The 14,881-nt window shown below is 37.3% G+C and overlaps 1 protein-coding gene across 1 annotated transcript; it reads right to left on the minus strand.

The window, feature by feature from the left end:
* Positions 1–85: 85 nt before the first annotated feature.
* LOC131644235 (type II inositol polyphosphate 5-phosphatase 15) lies at positions 86–11,337 on the minus strand. The gene is made up of 12 exons (XM_058914676.1): positions 10,413–11,337; positions 9,259–9,511; positions 7,557–8,349; positions 7,147–7,271; positions 6,732–6,816; positions 3,115–3,280; positions 2,973–3,013; positions 2,628–2,880; positions 1,914–2,037; positions 1,442–1,802; positions 590–963; positions 86–430 (listed from the first exon to the last, which is right to left on the minus strand). Exons 1-11 carry the CDS (start codon positions 11,152–11,154, stop codon positions 604–606), a joined length of 3,303 nt encoding a protein of 1,100 aa, XP_058770659.1. The 5' UTR covers positions 11,155–11,337; the 3' UTR covers positions 86–430; positions 590–603.
* Positions 11,338–14,881: the final 3,544 nt, after the last annotated feature.

Raw genomic sequence — 14,881 nt, forward strand, 5'->3', positions numbered from 1 at the left:
TAAATTCAGATTTTTTTTAGCAATAACACACTTTCTTTTATTATGTATATTGTATTTGATGAAGTTCACATACAATAGGAAGTAGTTTAAGAAATGAACTTCCATTATACAAAATTCCAAGCAAATAATGAGATGGTAAAAAAGTCCCAAAATATTTGTTGGAAGTAGCCATCGGACAAAGACAAACTTAACAATTGCAGCTTCAGCTGCCCAAACATGTCACTGGATTTTCCCTTTTAATTGTAGCTAGCACTGTTTAGTATGTATGGTAGACAGACATTTACAGGTTAAATTGAGCTTGTTTCCAAGTAAATCAAATAATGGATCTTGTAAAAGCTTTATCGATACTCTTTGCAGCCTTGCATTTGCTTTTACTCTGTACATTTCAATCAGTTCGATGATGAAAGCTGAATCACAGCCACAAGCTCCCCTATTATAACCACACAAAAAAAAAAACCATTACCAATATAATTAAGATGCTTATCATTGAAAGCATAAACAGGAACTCATCCATTACAAGATTGTCTATCAATCATCTGTTCCTCCACCAAAATAATAGAATAAAACTGTTTCATGCACATGGACTCACCTCAAAATTCTCCTTTAAGGGCTATGCAATTTATGTAGCTGGTCAACCACATCAAAGGAACTACTCAACCTTTGGATATTAGATCGGTGAAGTACACTTCCTTGGACATGCCTGGAGTCATTTGGTTGAGGGTCCGTGAGTTGGTTTTTCTTGGATGAATAACAGTGGTGAACACGGACTCTGTGATTTCTTGTCTGGATAGTGTAATTCCCATGCACCTTAACAATTAAAATTGCTTCCTTGTCTCTGGAATCTTCACACCAAGAGTTTTGTACAACACCATCAACAAACTCTTCCTGAGTCTGAAATTCCTCATGATGCACTGATACCTCAACAATCTGATCTGGTCTTATAATACCAGTTGCAGGACTGACCTGAATCATAAAATGGGCTGGTAATTAACATATGGGTTCATTGCAAAGGCAGCGTCTTCTCTAAAGCAAAACAAGTTTAGTATATACACTCAAAATTTGTAGTTCTAAATCCAATTGTTGGAACTTTTTTTGTGTGACTAATTTTAACTTTCATAATGACTCCATGAAATGGATTTTCTAAAAATCCACACGTTACAGCAAAAACATCAAAAATATTTGTATATGTGCACTTATCCATTCTATTCCAACTTAATCCCAGATATTTGTTCCCAATCTTATTTTATATATGTGCACTCATCCACCTTAGTATTCTTAACTCCACCACTTTAATGTGAAGATCTAATCTTAATCTATTCTAAACTGATTTGTAGTATAAATACCATACACCAATAGAAAGAAAATACTTGAAACAAAAATCCATCCATAACCATAAATAATTCAGTATTTATAAAATAATATTTTAAATAGTGAATATTACCTCAAGCCACCTAGGCAAGCCAAAGGAACCTCTCAACTGATGGTTTGTTGCCTTACGATCTGCCATAATAGTAGACTGCCCTTCGCAAATTATTTCAAACAAAGCATTGTCTTCTTTACATTTATTAGTAATGCGCAAAATTAATGTGTCCTGGTTTTGAAGAATTATGTTGTTTGTACTTATAATAGTTTCAGGAATCCTGTACAATTCTTTCTGAAGACATTTTATTTTCTCATTTGACTCTAGAATCTCTCCAAACTCCTGTCTTCGTATTGGTTCATCTACTCGAGCAATATCTGTAGAAATTATGCAGCGCACAGGCTTGTGGTCACTATCTGTGACATCCATGCATGCTTCATACCTATTGAAGGTAAGATGATCTTAATCAAAACAAAAGGTAAAATGATCTTATACGGTAGGGTATTTTGACCCCTATACCCAATGCAATAAAAATATAAACTAGAGCACTCACTGCAATACTGAGGAGACAACAGGGTACTCCAAACTACATTCAGAAACCAAAGAAGAGCGACTATCACGATACAAAATTCTGTCACACCAAGCAGGGATGCGTTTCTTTTCACCAGAATCATAACCTTCAAAATAGCATTTCATACAAATCCAATGTCATGCCTGTATTAGAAACTTTAAAGCAGTGCTGATGACAGTATTAAAATATAAACAGCAGTTTTTGGCTTAAAATGGTCTCTTTACCTTTCAATTTATTATTATTATTATTATAATATTGTGAGCTTGCACACCCTAAAAGAATGAAAAATTAAGTCCTATGATTCAGAGTTTCTGCTATTCTTTCTTCCCCATCCCCATCTCAACCCTCGGCATTTCACAAATGCCATGCATAAAGAGAAAAGTAAAAATCATTGTTATGAGGAGTGACCATGATTTGTCAGTTCATATAATGTGGATATTTTCATTCTTTTTTGTTGTCTAATATGATGCATCCTATGCATGTTACTATGGACTACAGATAAAAAGGTCTTAGTAATTGGAGCTGCGTTTTTAGCAGAATTTCTTCATTTTCCATAAATAGAGAAAAATACAACAACTCAAACCACATTTTAGACTAGACTCTCATTTCTTTGGCTTTTTTATTTATTAAGTTTTCTTTCAAGTTCAGTTTTCAGAGATCATTTGAGTGTGTGTGCGCGTGTTTTGGGGTGCCAACCTGCCAAGCCAGCCTGGTGCCGTTCAAACTTGTATGTGGGAGGAAACGTTATAATTGCTTCACGCATTCCTTGGAATGCATTCCCAGCTTCCATTTCTGCACGAAGCTGATCCCTTTCTCTAAGCCAATCAAAACATCTTTGAGACACAAAGTCTCTTGCTTCATCATAGGAAATGTCATCAAGACGATAATTTAAATCACCAAGAAATACAATCATGTCTGCCTCAGATAACTCGGGCATCCCTTCTGCAGACTGAAAACCAATCTCAATATTAGTGCTTTGTTCAACTGTTTGAGTGTATAATGCATTATTTAAAAAGAGTAAAGTGGACAGCATGCACATACATTTGTACCACGAAACATTGGAACAGAAGACGAGTTTCCCGCTGCAACATAAAGGACCAATGGCAAGCCAGATCTATAAACACGTCAATATAAATACATGGATAAGACAAGTGAGAAACAGTAATAGGCAAAGGCAATGTACCGGGTGCTGCATTTACGAGGTTTGTTGGCCGGTTGAAGGACATTGTTCGGTATACATGATCAAAATCTGCATTGCGACGACCAACTGCGTCTAAATGTGCAGCAAAATGACAATTCACAAAGCACATAATCCGAGCATACACTCTAACCCTCAAACCAACAGCGCCCTGGTGAGACAAGAAATTCCCATATCAATGGTCAGAATAACAAAAGCTAACACAAAGATGATACCTTAAAAACAAAATATTATTTTCTGAAAAGCAAACTAGTTTGCACACTACAGAGACAGAAGTTGCTAATAGCTAAGTCATGTCAAGTTTTTTTTTATCTAACCAGTCTGTGAGGCAAAGTTGTATGATTTATTAGCATAACTGGGATTGGAATGGTAAATAAACACATACTAATAAAAATATGAATTTATGATCTACGAAGCACGGACACCTCTAGGAGTAGACGTGCCGCAGTGTCCGACATGAGTCGGTGTTTGACACTAGTAGATTTGGCAAAGCTTACAAAAAGACACGTAAGAGGAGTGAGAGAGGACTACAAGGCAAGTAAAACAAATTCTGTTGGAGGCAGCACATGGCTGAGCCATGTGGCAATAATAGAATGGAGAGAGAATCTAGATCTGGGGAAATAATGCAAGCTAGATTCAGCGTGTCAGTATGCTTGAATTTGGTACTGAATTCCTTGGAGAGTCAAGGCCTCTCGAAGTTGACTACCCATTTTTCTCTCTTCAATCATTATTTCATACTATCTATCATGTACTTACTAGATCCTATATGAACTCTAGTAGATTCTTATAATAATCATCAGTTTTCTATCCTAATTTCTCTGTGCTGTTGTTAATATTCCTTGAATATGCTAAACTGATCTTATCAATTTGGTATCTAGAGCCTTGGTTGCATGTTACATGTTAGTGAATGGTCATTACACGCAGCATCAAGGAAATTAGAGTAGATATCATTGAGCAGAGGACGAGCAATTTTGAAGGAACGATGGAACACACTCGCCAGCTGGTGATGGAGCAACTATCACGATCGCAAGTCACGGTGGAGCAGATTCGTCAGTTGATTCAAGAGCAACCAGCGCGGAATCAAGGGAGAAATGGTCATCCAAGGGTGAGAGGTGACGATGACGACGAAGAGGAGGAAGGGAGCGATCGTAGTACGATTTCGCGCGACTCGCGACAGCGCCGTCGCCGTCATGGGGGTGGAGTTCGTGCACGATTCTTTGGGAGTAGGCGAAGGCTGGAGATTCCGTTGTTCAAAGGCAATGATGCGTATGGGTGGTTGGTACGCATAGAACGATATTTCCAGTTGAACGGAATCAGGGTACAAGACAAAATGGACGCGATGGTGTTAGCGATGGAGGATAAGGCGTTGAACTGGTATCAATGGTGGGAAGAGCAAGCACCATTGAGAACGTGGGACGAATTTCAGATAGCAGTGATGCGCCGTTTTCAGCCAGGGCTTCTACACAATCCCATGGGACCCTTGTTGAGTTTGAGACTATTAGATGCATTAAGTAGTTGATATACTAGTTGATATTGTAAGGATGACTGACACCTGTCAGCATCCCTAACCTGCAATAGCAGGTCACCCTCTTGTAATATAAAAGCAAGTTTGTTACATTTTGTAACTAACTTTTGATCAAATAAGAAATTACAGAGACTCAATGAAGATCTCTTTCTCTCTTTCTATTAGAGACAAAAAGGTACAGTGGGAGAGTACAGGGAGAAGTTTGAAATGATGGTAGCACCACTGAGGAGGGAGGAAAGAGTGATGTTGGATTCCAAATTTTTGAATGGATTAAGGAAGAGATCCAGGCTGAATTGAAGCTTCATGAGAGCCAGGATCTAGCTGAGTTGATGGACAGAGCTTTGCTCATTGAGGAAAAAAATGATGTGCTCACGAAGAAGGGTAGTTCATGGAGGGAAAGGGGGTGGCACCCTTAGGATCAAGGATCCTGGGAAGCTTGAAGGAGAATGAAAAGGGGAATGAAAAATTCAAAGGGAGGAGGTTAGACCCTGCAGAACTAGAGGAGAGGAGTAAAAAGGGGCTGTGTTTCAGATGTGGAGACAAGTGGAATAGGGAGCACATTTGCAAGTTCAAACACATGAGCTTGAAATTATGTGAAGATAGTAGTGGTGAGGAGGAAGAAGTGGAGGTAGTAGAGGAGACACCAGGGATGATTGGAGAGGTAGTGGAGGAAGCAGAATTTGCAATTGTCTAAGCAAAGTAGAGATGAATTTACCTCCAACAAATCTTTCAAAGTATGGGTGACTGTGGAGAATAGAGAGCTATTAACACTAATTGACTCAAGGGCAACTAGCAATTTTATTGATTCTAAAATTGCAACAGAGCTGGCCTTGAAGGTTGTGGAAACACCCACTTATGTTATTGAAGTGGGGAATGGAGAGACCTTGAAGGTTGTGAAAACACCCACTTATATTATTGAAGTGGGGAATGGAGAAAGAGTCAAGAACCAAGGGGTATGAGAAGGGCTGAAATTCCATATACAAGGGGTGGAGTTTAGTCAACATTTTTTCATGATGGAGCTGGGAGGGATAGACATGGTGTTGGGGATGGACTGGTTGGCCAGTCTAGGGAGCATAGAGGCAAACTTTTGGGAGCTTTACCTGAAATGGGAGGTCAGAAACACACCATACAGGGTGACCCTGCACTGTGTACTAGACAGGCCTCATGGAAGGCTATGATTAAGGCCCTCAGTGATGAAGGTATGGGGTTCTAAGTGCTCTCAATGGAGAGTAACACAGTTAGAACACCAGGGGAACTGACAGAGTGGGAAGAGATTTTGATCCCTTTTGAGAAGGTTTTCAATCTACCCTCAGGGTTACCACCAAGGAGAGAGCATGAACATGCCATCAGGCTCAAGGCTGATGCTGAGATTCCAAATCTCAGGCCTTACAGGTACCCTTTTTACCAGAAGAATGAGATAGAGAAGATAGTGGGAGATATGTTGCAGGCTGGGATCATTAGGCACAGCACAAGTCCTTTTTCCAGCTCAGTACTTTTGGTGGAAAAAAAAGATGGTGCATGGAGGTTCTGTACTGATTATAGGGCTTTGAACAAGGTTACTATACCTAACAAATTCCCTATACCTAACAGACTCATATCATGTCATAACATAACTGAGATATCTCATGACTGAAGCAGTAATACTTCAAATATCTGTGAGAAGACTAATAGATCCTATTTGGGACTCGAAGTTTTATGTTGCCTGAAATTCAAGCCAAAGATTTCAACGGATATTATACTGGTTTCCTCTAAGTATACACGGTTATAGAAAACTCAGTTTTTATTAGTATCTCATATTTTACTTGCAGACCTATGACTCAGCCTGCTATTCCACACAATTGGAATTGCAGCGTAGCATAAAATTTAGCAGAGTCTTGACAATGATCTGATATTTAAGCATACATGGACTGTTATAAAGAACCAAAGCTAACAGTCACATTATTAATGACCTACCTTAGAATTCTCATAATCCTACAAGAAAAACGGTCAGATCTTATAGCCTAATATATCCTTTATTAACAGAAACCAAGAAGCCAGACTAGCATGAAAAGCAAAGCAACAGAGCAAACATGCCTACCTTATTTCCAATAGCACGTCCAAAGCCACATGGAACTGCCGCCGCTTCAACATCCCCAACATGAATTCTAATGTTCTTTTTAACCCTGAAGAATACAAAGTCAACTACTATTGATGAACAAACAAGAAAGAATTTAGAAAACAACGATATAAGTTCAAACTAATTGAGCAAAGTAGTTGATATTTCATTTCAAAATACAATTAAGTGAAGAGTCTAGCCTTTAATGGTACATCCATATATTTCAAACCAAAATCAAATTCATAACAAGGAAAGCAGAAAAGAAATAATCTGACATCTCATATCCAACCAACTTAAAAAACCAATATCTATTCATACTATAACAAACAATGGGTATTATTTCTGATATATTAATGGCTTCGCCAGCTCATGTGTATTCCTCATCATAAGTACTCACCACACAGCAATGACCAAGCCTGCAAGTTGCCTGGATCCAATACGTTCAAATGTTGAGCCTTCATCCAATGTTTTGTCTATCATATCCAGCCACCATTGCCCAGCAGAACTACCCTCCAGTCCCACCTATATGCTTATGAGAGATAGGGGTTAGGAGAGGGTTATGAAAAAGAAAGGTTAGGCAAAGCTATCATGTGTGCATGTGTGTAAAATATATAACAGGTGAGAGCATGATCTCATGAGAAATTAATCCGATCGTCCATGAATTGTTGCATGGTCAAAGATTAATGCCTCTCACTTCTCATGCTCTAACAACTATGCTTTGCTTCAAAATAATGAAGTTGTTGTCTAAAGATAATATAGAAGTTATGTTCTAAGTTTCTAGTATTTTTACATATTGCAATAACTTACAGTTTCTTTAGCTGCAGACATTGCAAGAAATCCAGCGCCCATTTCAACCTCTTGCAACCCAACAACAACAAGACCAACATCTGAGGCCACAGAACCTAGCCATGAAGTAAGGGAATCTTGAGATGCTTTTCCTTGTCCAACATTCCAAGTGCCACTCAATATTTTTATGTTTTCAACTTTAGTATATAAAAATTCTTTGCCACCCAATTCTGAATGCAAAATGCTATCAAGAGGTCCTGGAGAGGTGATGTTCCATCCTCTTATGCCACCGTGGTTAGCCAATGAAAATACATAGCCAACTCCAACTGTCAGTTTTACAATTGGACAGCTGTGAGCCACCCAACCCCCAACCAGATTACCCTTGAGGTCCAATACCTGGACAATACCAGATGCATAACCTACCCAAATTTGCATGCCATAAGTACAAAGACATTGAACAGCAAATGAGTGGTAAAGAAAATCCTGTATGCGGTTTCCATTTCCATCCCATTGCACCAACAAACCACTTAAATATCCTGTCCAAATCATTCCATCAATTGTTACTACAAGTGCTTCAGTTCCCCGATTATCATCCCCAAAGCCTCCCTTTGTTGCAACTCGACGAACAACATCTGCTGCTCCCATTATAGCATTACGTGAGCGCTGAAAGAAGCCAATGGAAGTTTGTGTTTTGTCTTTCTTAAAACTTGAAACAAGCTCGACCGAAAAGTCTTGTATTGACGACGATTCTGACCGATTCTCCACCTGGCCATCTGAATTGAAAACTTTCAGCAACTCCCTTGTTCGGGCATCCCTATACATTAATAAGCAGTGGCTTGTATTAAATTGACAGGTTGAAAACTACACTCCCATGACGAGCAATATATCTAAGAAACAGGGAGAGACTAAGGGAGCAATATCTAAGTAAGGATAAAAAAAGAATGAGGTCTGAGTCTATTAAGGATGTTTTTAATTCATTTCACGTACGGAGGGTACCACCCAGGGAGCATACATCAGAATAAAAAAGGACACATGATTCAGAATGTAGAACCACATAAAAAAGTAACGCACTTAAGTTCTTACACGTGCTTATTTGATAAGGGTTCATATCATGTAACAAATGTACAGTTATTAGCAAGAAAGAAGCAAGCTAGACCCTATGAAATAACTATACATATTGATAGCAAGTCTAAAGATTAGATACTAACACTGCCTAATAATGTTTTTATAGATTGCAGATTTAATCAATCCAATTATTGAGTCATAAGATATCATCTCTTTGTTCACATGAATCAAATTTTAGATAATATAAAGTTACTTTATAAAAACTTTCAATTCCATAGTTGGATTGATAAAATATCCCATCTATAGAACGCTACTAGAGGACATAAGTATGTGTGTCTATGTCACTGTGGCTGATCTACTAAACTTCAATCAACAAGCCATAAAAGCAACATCACCTAAGGAAAATTTTATTTCAGATACTAGATTAAGGAACAACCATAAGCAGTAAGGTGGATGACGGAGAATTACATCTCTAGCAGACCACGTTTCACACAGAAGACTCTTGGGCTTGATCTTAGAGGTTATTCTTTGGGATATAACTATTATATTATACTGTGCTTAACTAATACTATCACCTACTAAATATAGCAAAACAGTTTTACCCATAAAATTAGGATGAAGCAGTTTAGGGAGGCCATGCAAGGAGATTAAATCTCACCATAAAGCATATGAAAAATAACCCGCACTCCACACCTTTGCCTTTGAATTATCTGATACTAAGTACTTCACATCTGAAGTTAGCATATTATTGTAGCCATTTGTAGATAGCTGGTTCCTCAAGTCAACATAGGATCTCTCAATGGATAGGACAGCCGTGTGCCTTTCCTCCTCTGTCAGGTGAATAGATTTTTCAACAGCCTCCCAAGGCCATATTTTTATAGCCCCTCCTTCAGAACTCGACCACAGATCCCCTAGATCAAGTTAAGAAAGAACAATGTATCACATTCACAACAAGCATGTAAAATCAGTTCAGATAAGCTTCTCAAGAAACATTAATAAAAAATAATCAAAATAAATTTGCAATAACAATTAATTTTTCAATTAACAGTTTCTCCTATGTGTTGAAATTATCTTTTTCACCTCAATTTTGCCAAAAACTCTCTTGTCTAACTCCTCCATAAACATCTATAAGCTAATAAAAAACCATAAAATTATTTTAATGAAGACAAAAACTAATAAAAAATTGCCTTTCTAAAAATTGAAAAGAAACAAATCCAAATTGGACCTAAATCAAACAATTACACATCATAACACACTGCCAACTTATTAGAAAATCTTTTAATACTATTATTAGTAACCTATTCCTAGACTTAAACCGCAATTACAAATTATTCTTTCTAGAATGAAATATAAACAAAAGTTATAGGTGGAAAATTGATGTATTTGATCAAAATTTAAAACCAAATATACCAATTTTTTTTTAAAAACTTGGCATCTGGCAACTAATCCAAGGGGATCAATTCCACCGCTCACTTGCGAGATCCATTCAAAGCCAGAACAAAACAGGCTCTGAAAGGCGCACGTTCTTACGACCCACGCCTTCACCACTAAGCCAACCCCTGGGGGCTCAGATATACCAACTTTTCAAATACTTTTTGTCTGTATTTCATTCTAGTGGGAATACAATACTAATAAACGAATACTAGCTTGCTTACTAAATACTACTACGCAAAACACATGTAAACAAAATCTTACTGAGAGAGCTGGTATTTTGGTAAAAACGAATTTAATTTTCCAATCCAAACACGCATCTGCATAATAACAAAGCAAATACAAAGTAATAATAAGAGAGAATGAAGAATGAAAAATAACCATAAGAGGTGTTTGTAAGAGAAAGAACAGGTCCACGATGAGCCTGCCAAGATAAGCTTTCCTTGAACCGATTACTCCATTTGTTATCACCATCATCCAAACTCAGATAATCCATATTCCAACACCGAATCTTCCCGTCTTTATGTCCACTCCACATCAACCTATTCCCTTCATCCGCCACCAAACAAAGCGCAGGCGAAGTCCAAACCGATTCACGAAACGGCGCACTCTCTTCATCTCCGTTTCTCGCCGCGCCTTCTCCTCCAACACCGTACCACGACGAGTACAGATCTTTAAAGTTCCAGAACCGAACTCCACTCTCAGAAGTCGCCCAAAGCTGAGTCTCCGTCGCCACAATGTTCCTCAAGAAACGTCCAATCTGAGTCTCGCGTAACGGATGCGGCCTCAATTCGAGAGACGGAGGTCGGGAAGGATGCACCGCGGCGCGAATTGGAGGTTTGAAGATACCTGCACCGCCGCCTTTCGCGATGAATTCCGGTAAAGAGGTTTGACCGGAAATTGAGTTACGGCGGAGGTCGTGGTGGTCGGCGATCGTGAGTTTACGGTCGAGGAACTGAAGCATGCAGTCGAGGCGTCTGTTTGTGGAGTGAATTGAATTGGAAGACGAGACATCGTCGTCGGAGGAGGAAGAGGAGCAGCGAGAGTATAAGGGATGAGTGTGAGAGAGTGGAGACGGAGAAGATGAAGATGCATCGTTTTGGTGGAGTGGTGATGGATCCATTGCGGGATCGAAACGCGCGGAGATAATCTAGCGGGTTTGGATTTTAGAAATGGGATTGACTTATCATTGGATCAGAGAGAATTATTGGGGAAGTGGGAATTCAGAAGTAGAATTGAGCGTTTTGGACTTGGACAAAGTGTAATGCCTAATGCGGCTGAAAAAACATGCTCGGACGAACCACGCTGGCATTCTTTGTTTTATGTAAGTGTGTAAGATAAGATGATTTAATTGATTAATTAATTAATGTCTTAAATGTGTAGGTTGATGAAGTACTTTGGAGATTAATTTTTTTGGCTTAATTTATGAAACGACATTTTTTAAAAGATATTTTCTAAAGTAATGTATAAAATTGATTTTATAATGTGATTTGATATTTTTTAAACTAAATTTATTTGAAAAGAAATTAAGTGTGGGTTGATGATGAGCTTAGTATCATGATCTGGCCCATAAATATAGGCATTAGTTATTTTTGACAATTTCTCGTCTCACTCTTATACATTCTTTTAGTTCCGTGCAAAATTTCCTAAGGCTATGTTTGGGAGTTTGGAGGGGAGGGGAGGGGAAGGCTTCCAAAAACAAAATTTTAAAAAAATGTAGGAAAATATTTGATATTTTTTGAAAAAATGAATTTGTTTAGAATGATAAAAGAGTTATTATCATTACTAAATTTTTAATTTTCAAAATAGTATAACCACCTAAAAGATATATCGAAAATTTATGTAAGCCCTTCAAAACCCTCCAAAACCCTCCTTCAATATAATTTTTGAGTTCCCCCATTTTATGGGGTTTTTGGTGTTATGAATAAACTCAAACCCTCCAAAACCATCCTACCCAAAATCTATTTATCCTTTTCACCCAATTCCTCATATTTTTCAAAGTCCTCCCCTCCCTTCCCCTCCAAACTCCCAAACATAGCCTAAATGTCATGTGTTTTTAGTGATGCATACCCGGATGCATTAAAAATTAATTTTTTTCGAAGTGATTTTAAGGGTGTGTTCGGAGATGCATCTCCGAACTAGACCTGCTTCCAGAACTCAACCAAACCAGCATGAATGGAAATATGACAGGAAAATCAAAAACATACCAACACCAACACAACATCAACATTTCATTAAATAAAAACATTCATTACATAGGTAGTCACGAAATAAAATTCAACATTAAATAACCATTTTATCAGGACGTTGCAAGATAATAATTATATCCCTGACAGATCTTTGAATTTTCGCATCCACTTCAATCGGACTCTTTGATTCACAACAAAGAAAAATATTCCACATAACCTTTAGATTTTCACCTGTCTTCAGTTTAAGGTTGGTGAAATGGACATTCCTCTCGCTGTCGAATGAGGGTGAGCGATACTCGAACTTGACAACTCTGCGATTTTTTGGAAAGTGCAGTAGAGTATTCAGTTTGGATATCAGATCTGCAAGGGATGTTTCCTCCGTGACCCTAAACGGAAGCGGTGGTTTCTGACCATTGAAATACAAAAATGCAAGGTGGGGATATAAAGTCATTCTCTCTAATTTTAGTGTTTTGGTGCAGCAAATAAGGGTTGAGACACACCTTATTTATACAAGTATTCGGTAACTTTGGACCACAAAATTCTTATCATGTATCAGGTAAAAATTCGGGAATGCATATCCGAATAAACAAGACGTTTTATTACAAAAAGGATGAGTTCGGAGTCACATATCCGAATAAGCCACATGTTTAATTATAAAAAGGGTGACTTCAGAGTCACATTTCCGAAAACTTCATTGAATCAAAACACATTAAAATCACCACATTTCATAGGTTTCAAGGTTATGTCCAAACTTCTTAGACACAACCATGACAACTAAAAAATTCAGAACTCATATGAACACAAGATGTGTAGAAATCAACATATAAGAGAGCACGAAATTATATATCAAACATGGTAATTGGCATGAATTTCACACATTCATGTGAGTGCAACTTCACCATTAGATGTTTCATGATGTCAAAACTACAGGAAAACTTAGCATTACTGTATGTTGGATGGTATCTCTGAGTTTGTGTGGCACCCTTGCATTAGAGGTATTAGGAATCATTAAAGAACCACTTTGAAACTGGCCAAAATAATGAAAAACAGTCTTCTGCACAAAAATACATTGCATGTGCCGGCACTTACGCTTTTCAGGCCGACACATGTAACTCAATATTAAAGCATGCAACTTCTGTCAAGGTTAGGCCAACATGTAAGCCCTTTCAGGTCGACACATACTAAAACCTCAGTTTTATGTGTCGGCACATACATCCTTTAGGTCGACACATTCAACTCAATAACGAAGCATGTGGCCTCTATTTCATTTGGGTCGACACATGCATATTACATGTTGTAACGACCGTTTATCTAATTAGCTATTTTATGGTGTGTTTGTGAATTATTTGTTTTAACTTAATGAATTATTTAGGATTAAGTTGTTTTGTCTTGAGTTAATTAATTAGTATTGATAATAAAACAAGAATATGAACCTTGGGCCTATTATGAGGTTAGAAGCAGTATTAGTGAGGGTGTAAGTTAAGCCCATTAGTAAAAGTGAGAAATTAGGGGGGAAATAAAACAAGGGAATTAGGAGAAAGAGAGATAATTCGGAAAATTTTGAAAAACGTAGAAGAGGGAAGTGCAGAGAGCTAGGGCAAAATCAATTGGAAGCTTAGAGCAACCTTCAATCCGAGATAAGGGTGGGATTCTTACTCTCTAAGGATTGGCATGATAATGGATATGGTAGAGGTTAGATTACATAATCCTATATCCATGAATGTGTAAGGAATTTGAGGTTTTAATGTGTTTATGGATGTTGTGAATGAATTGTGATGTGTGTGCAAATCATAGAATTGATGGTTGTATGTTCATTGTTCTTGAAGGTTTTATGTTGTTGTTGTTAAGATTGAATGTTCATTGTTGTTGTTGTTGTTGTTATTGTTTGAGATTGAATGTTCATTGTTGTTGTTATTGTTGTTGTTGAGATTGAATGTTCATTGTTGTTGTTGTTATTGTTGTTGTTGAGATTGAACGTTCATTGTTGTTGTTGTTGTTGTTGTTGAAATTGAATGTTCATTATTGTTGTTGTTGTTGTTGAGATTGAATGTTCATTGTTGTTGTTGTTGTTGAGATTGAATGTTCATTGTTGTTCTTGTAGTTGTTGTTGTTGTTGTTGTAGTTGTTGTTGTTGTTGTAGTAGTAGTTGTTGTTATTGTTGTAGTTGTTGTTGAGATTGAATGTTCATTGTTGTTGTTGTTGTTGTAGTTGTTGTTGTTGTTGTTGTAGTAGAAGTTCTTGTTGTTGTTGTTGCTGCTGCTGCTGTTGTTGTTGTTGCTGTTGTTGTTGTTGTCGCTGTTGTTGTTGTTGTTGTTGTTGCTGTTGTTGTTGCTGTTGTGTTAACTTACAAAAGTCTTGACATCTCTTTTAAAGGTAATGTGTAGTTTATATAGGTTTAGAATTATTACAATGTTACTTAGAAAAGTTTTAAACTTATCAAAGTATCATTCAAAATGCATAATTAATTTGTGTAAGATTTTTTATTTTATTTTTAAAAAGTACGTAGTTATGGATCGTAGTTGGATAAAATGCAATAGATTAATTAATGAGTATGAGAATGGAGTGGTTAAATTTCTTTAATTTTACGAAAGAAAACTTCCCAACAATAAAGGAATTTTTTTATTGTCCTTGTATTATATGCGGAAATTAAAAAAAAACTTG

This window comes from Vicia villosa, linkage group LG1, assembly GCF_029867415.1.
Source record: "Vicia villosa cultivar HV-30 ecotype Madison, WI linkage group LG1, Vvil1.0, whole genome shotgun sequence".
NCBI lineage: Eukaryota > Viridiplantae > Streptophyta > Magnoliopsida > Fabales > Fabaceae > Vicia > Vicia villosa.

Bases quoted from the DNA above. Each gene is read 5' to 3' on its own strand.
- LOC131644235 (XM_058914676.1), bottom strand. From the start codon at position 11,154: ATGGATCCATCACCACTCCACCAAAACGATGCATCTTCATCTTCTCCG. The intron at 3,281-6,731 runs GTAGGCATGTTT...TTGTCTCACCAG, and splicing joins GACGTGCTATTGGAAATAAG to GGCGCTGTTGGTTTGAGGGT. The intron at 3,014-3,114 runs GTACATTGCCTT...TTTATGTTGCAG, and splicing joins CCTCGTAAATGCAGCACCCG to CGGGAAACTCGTCTTCTGTT.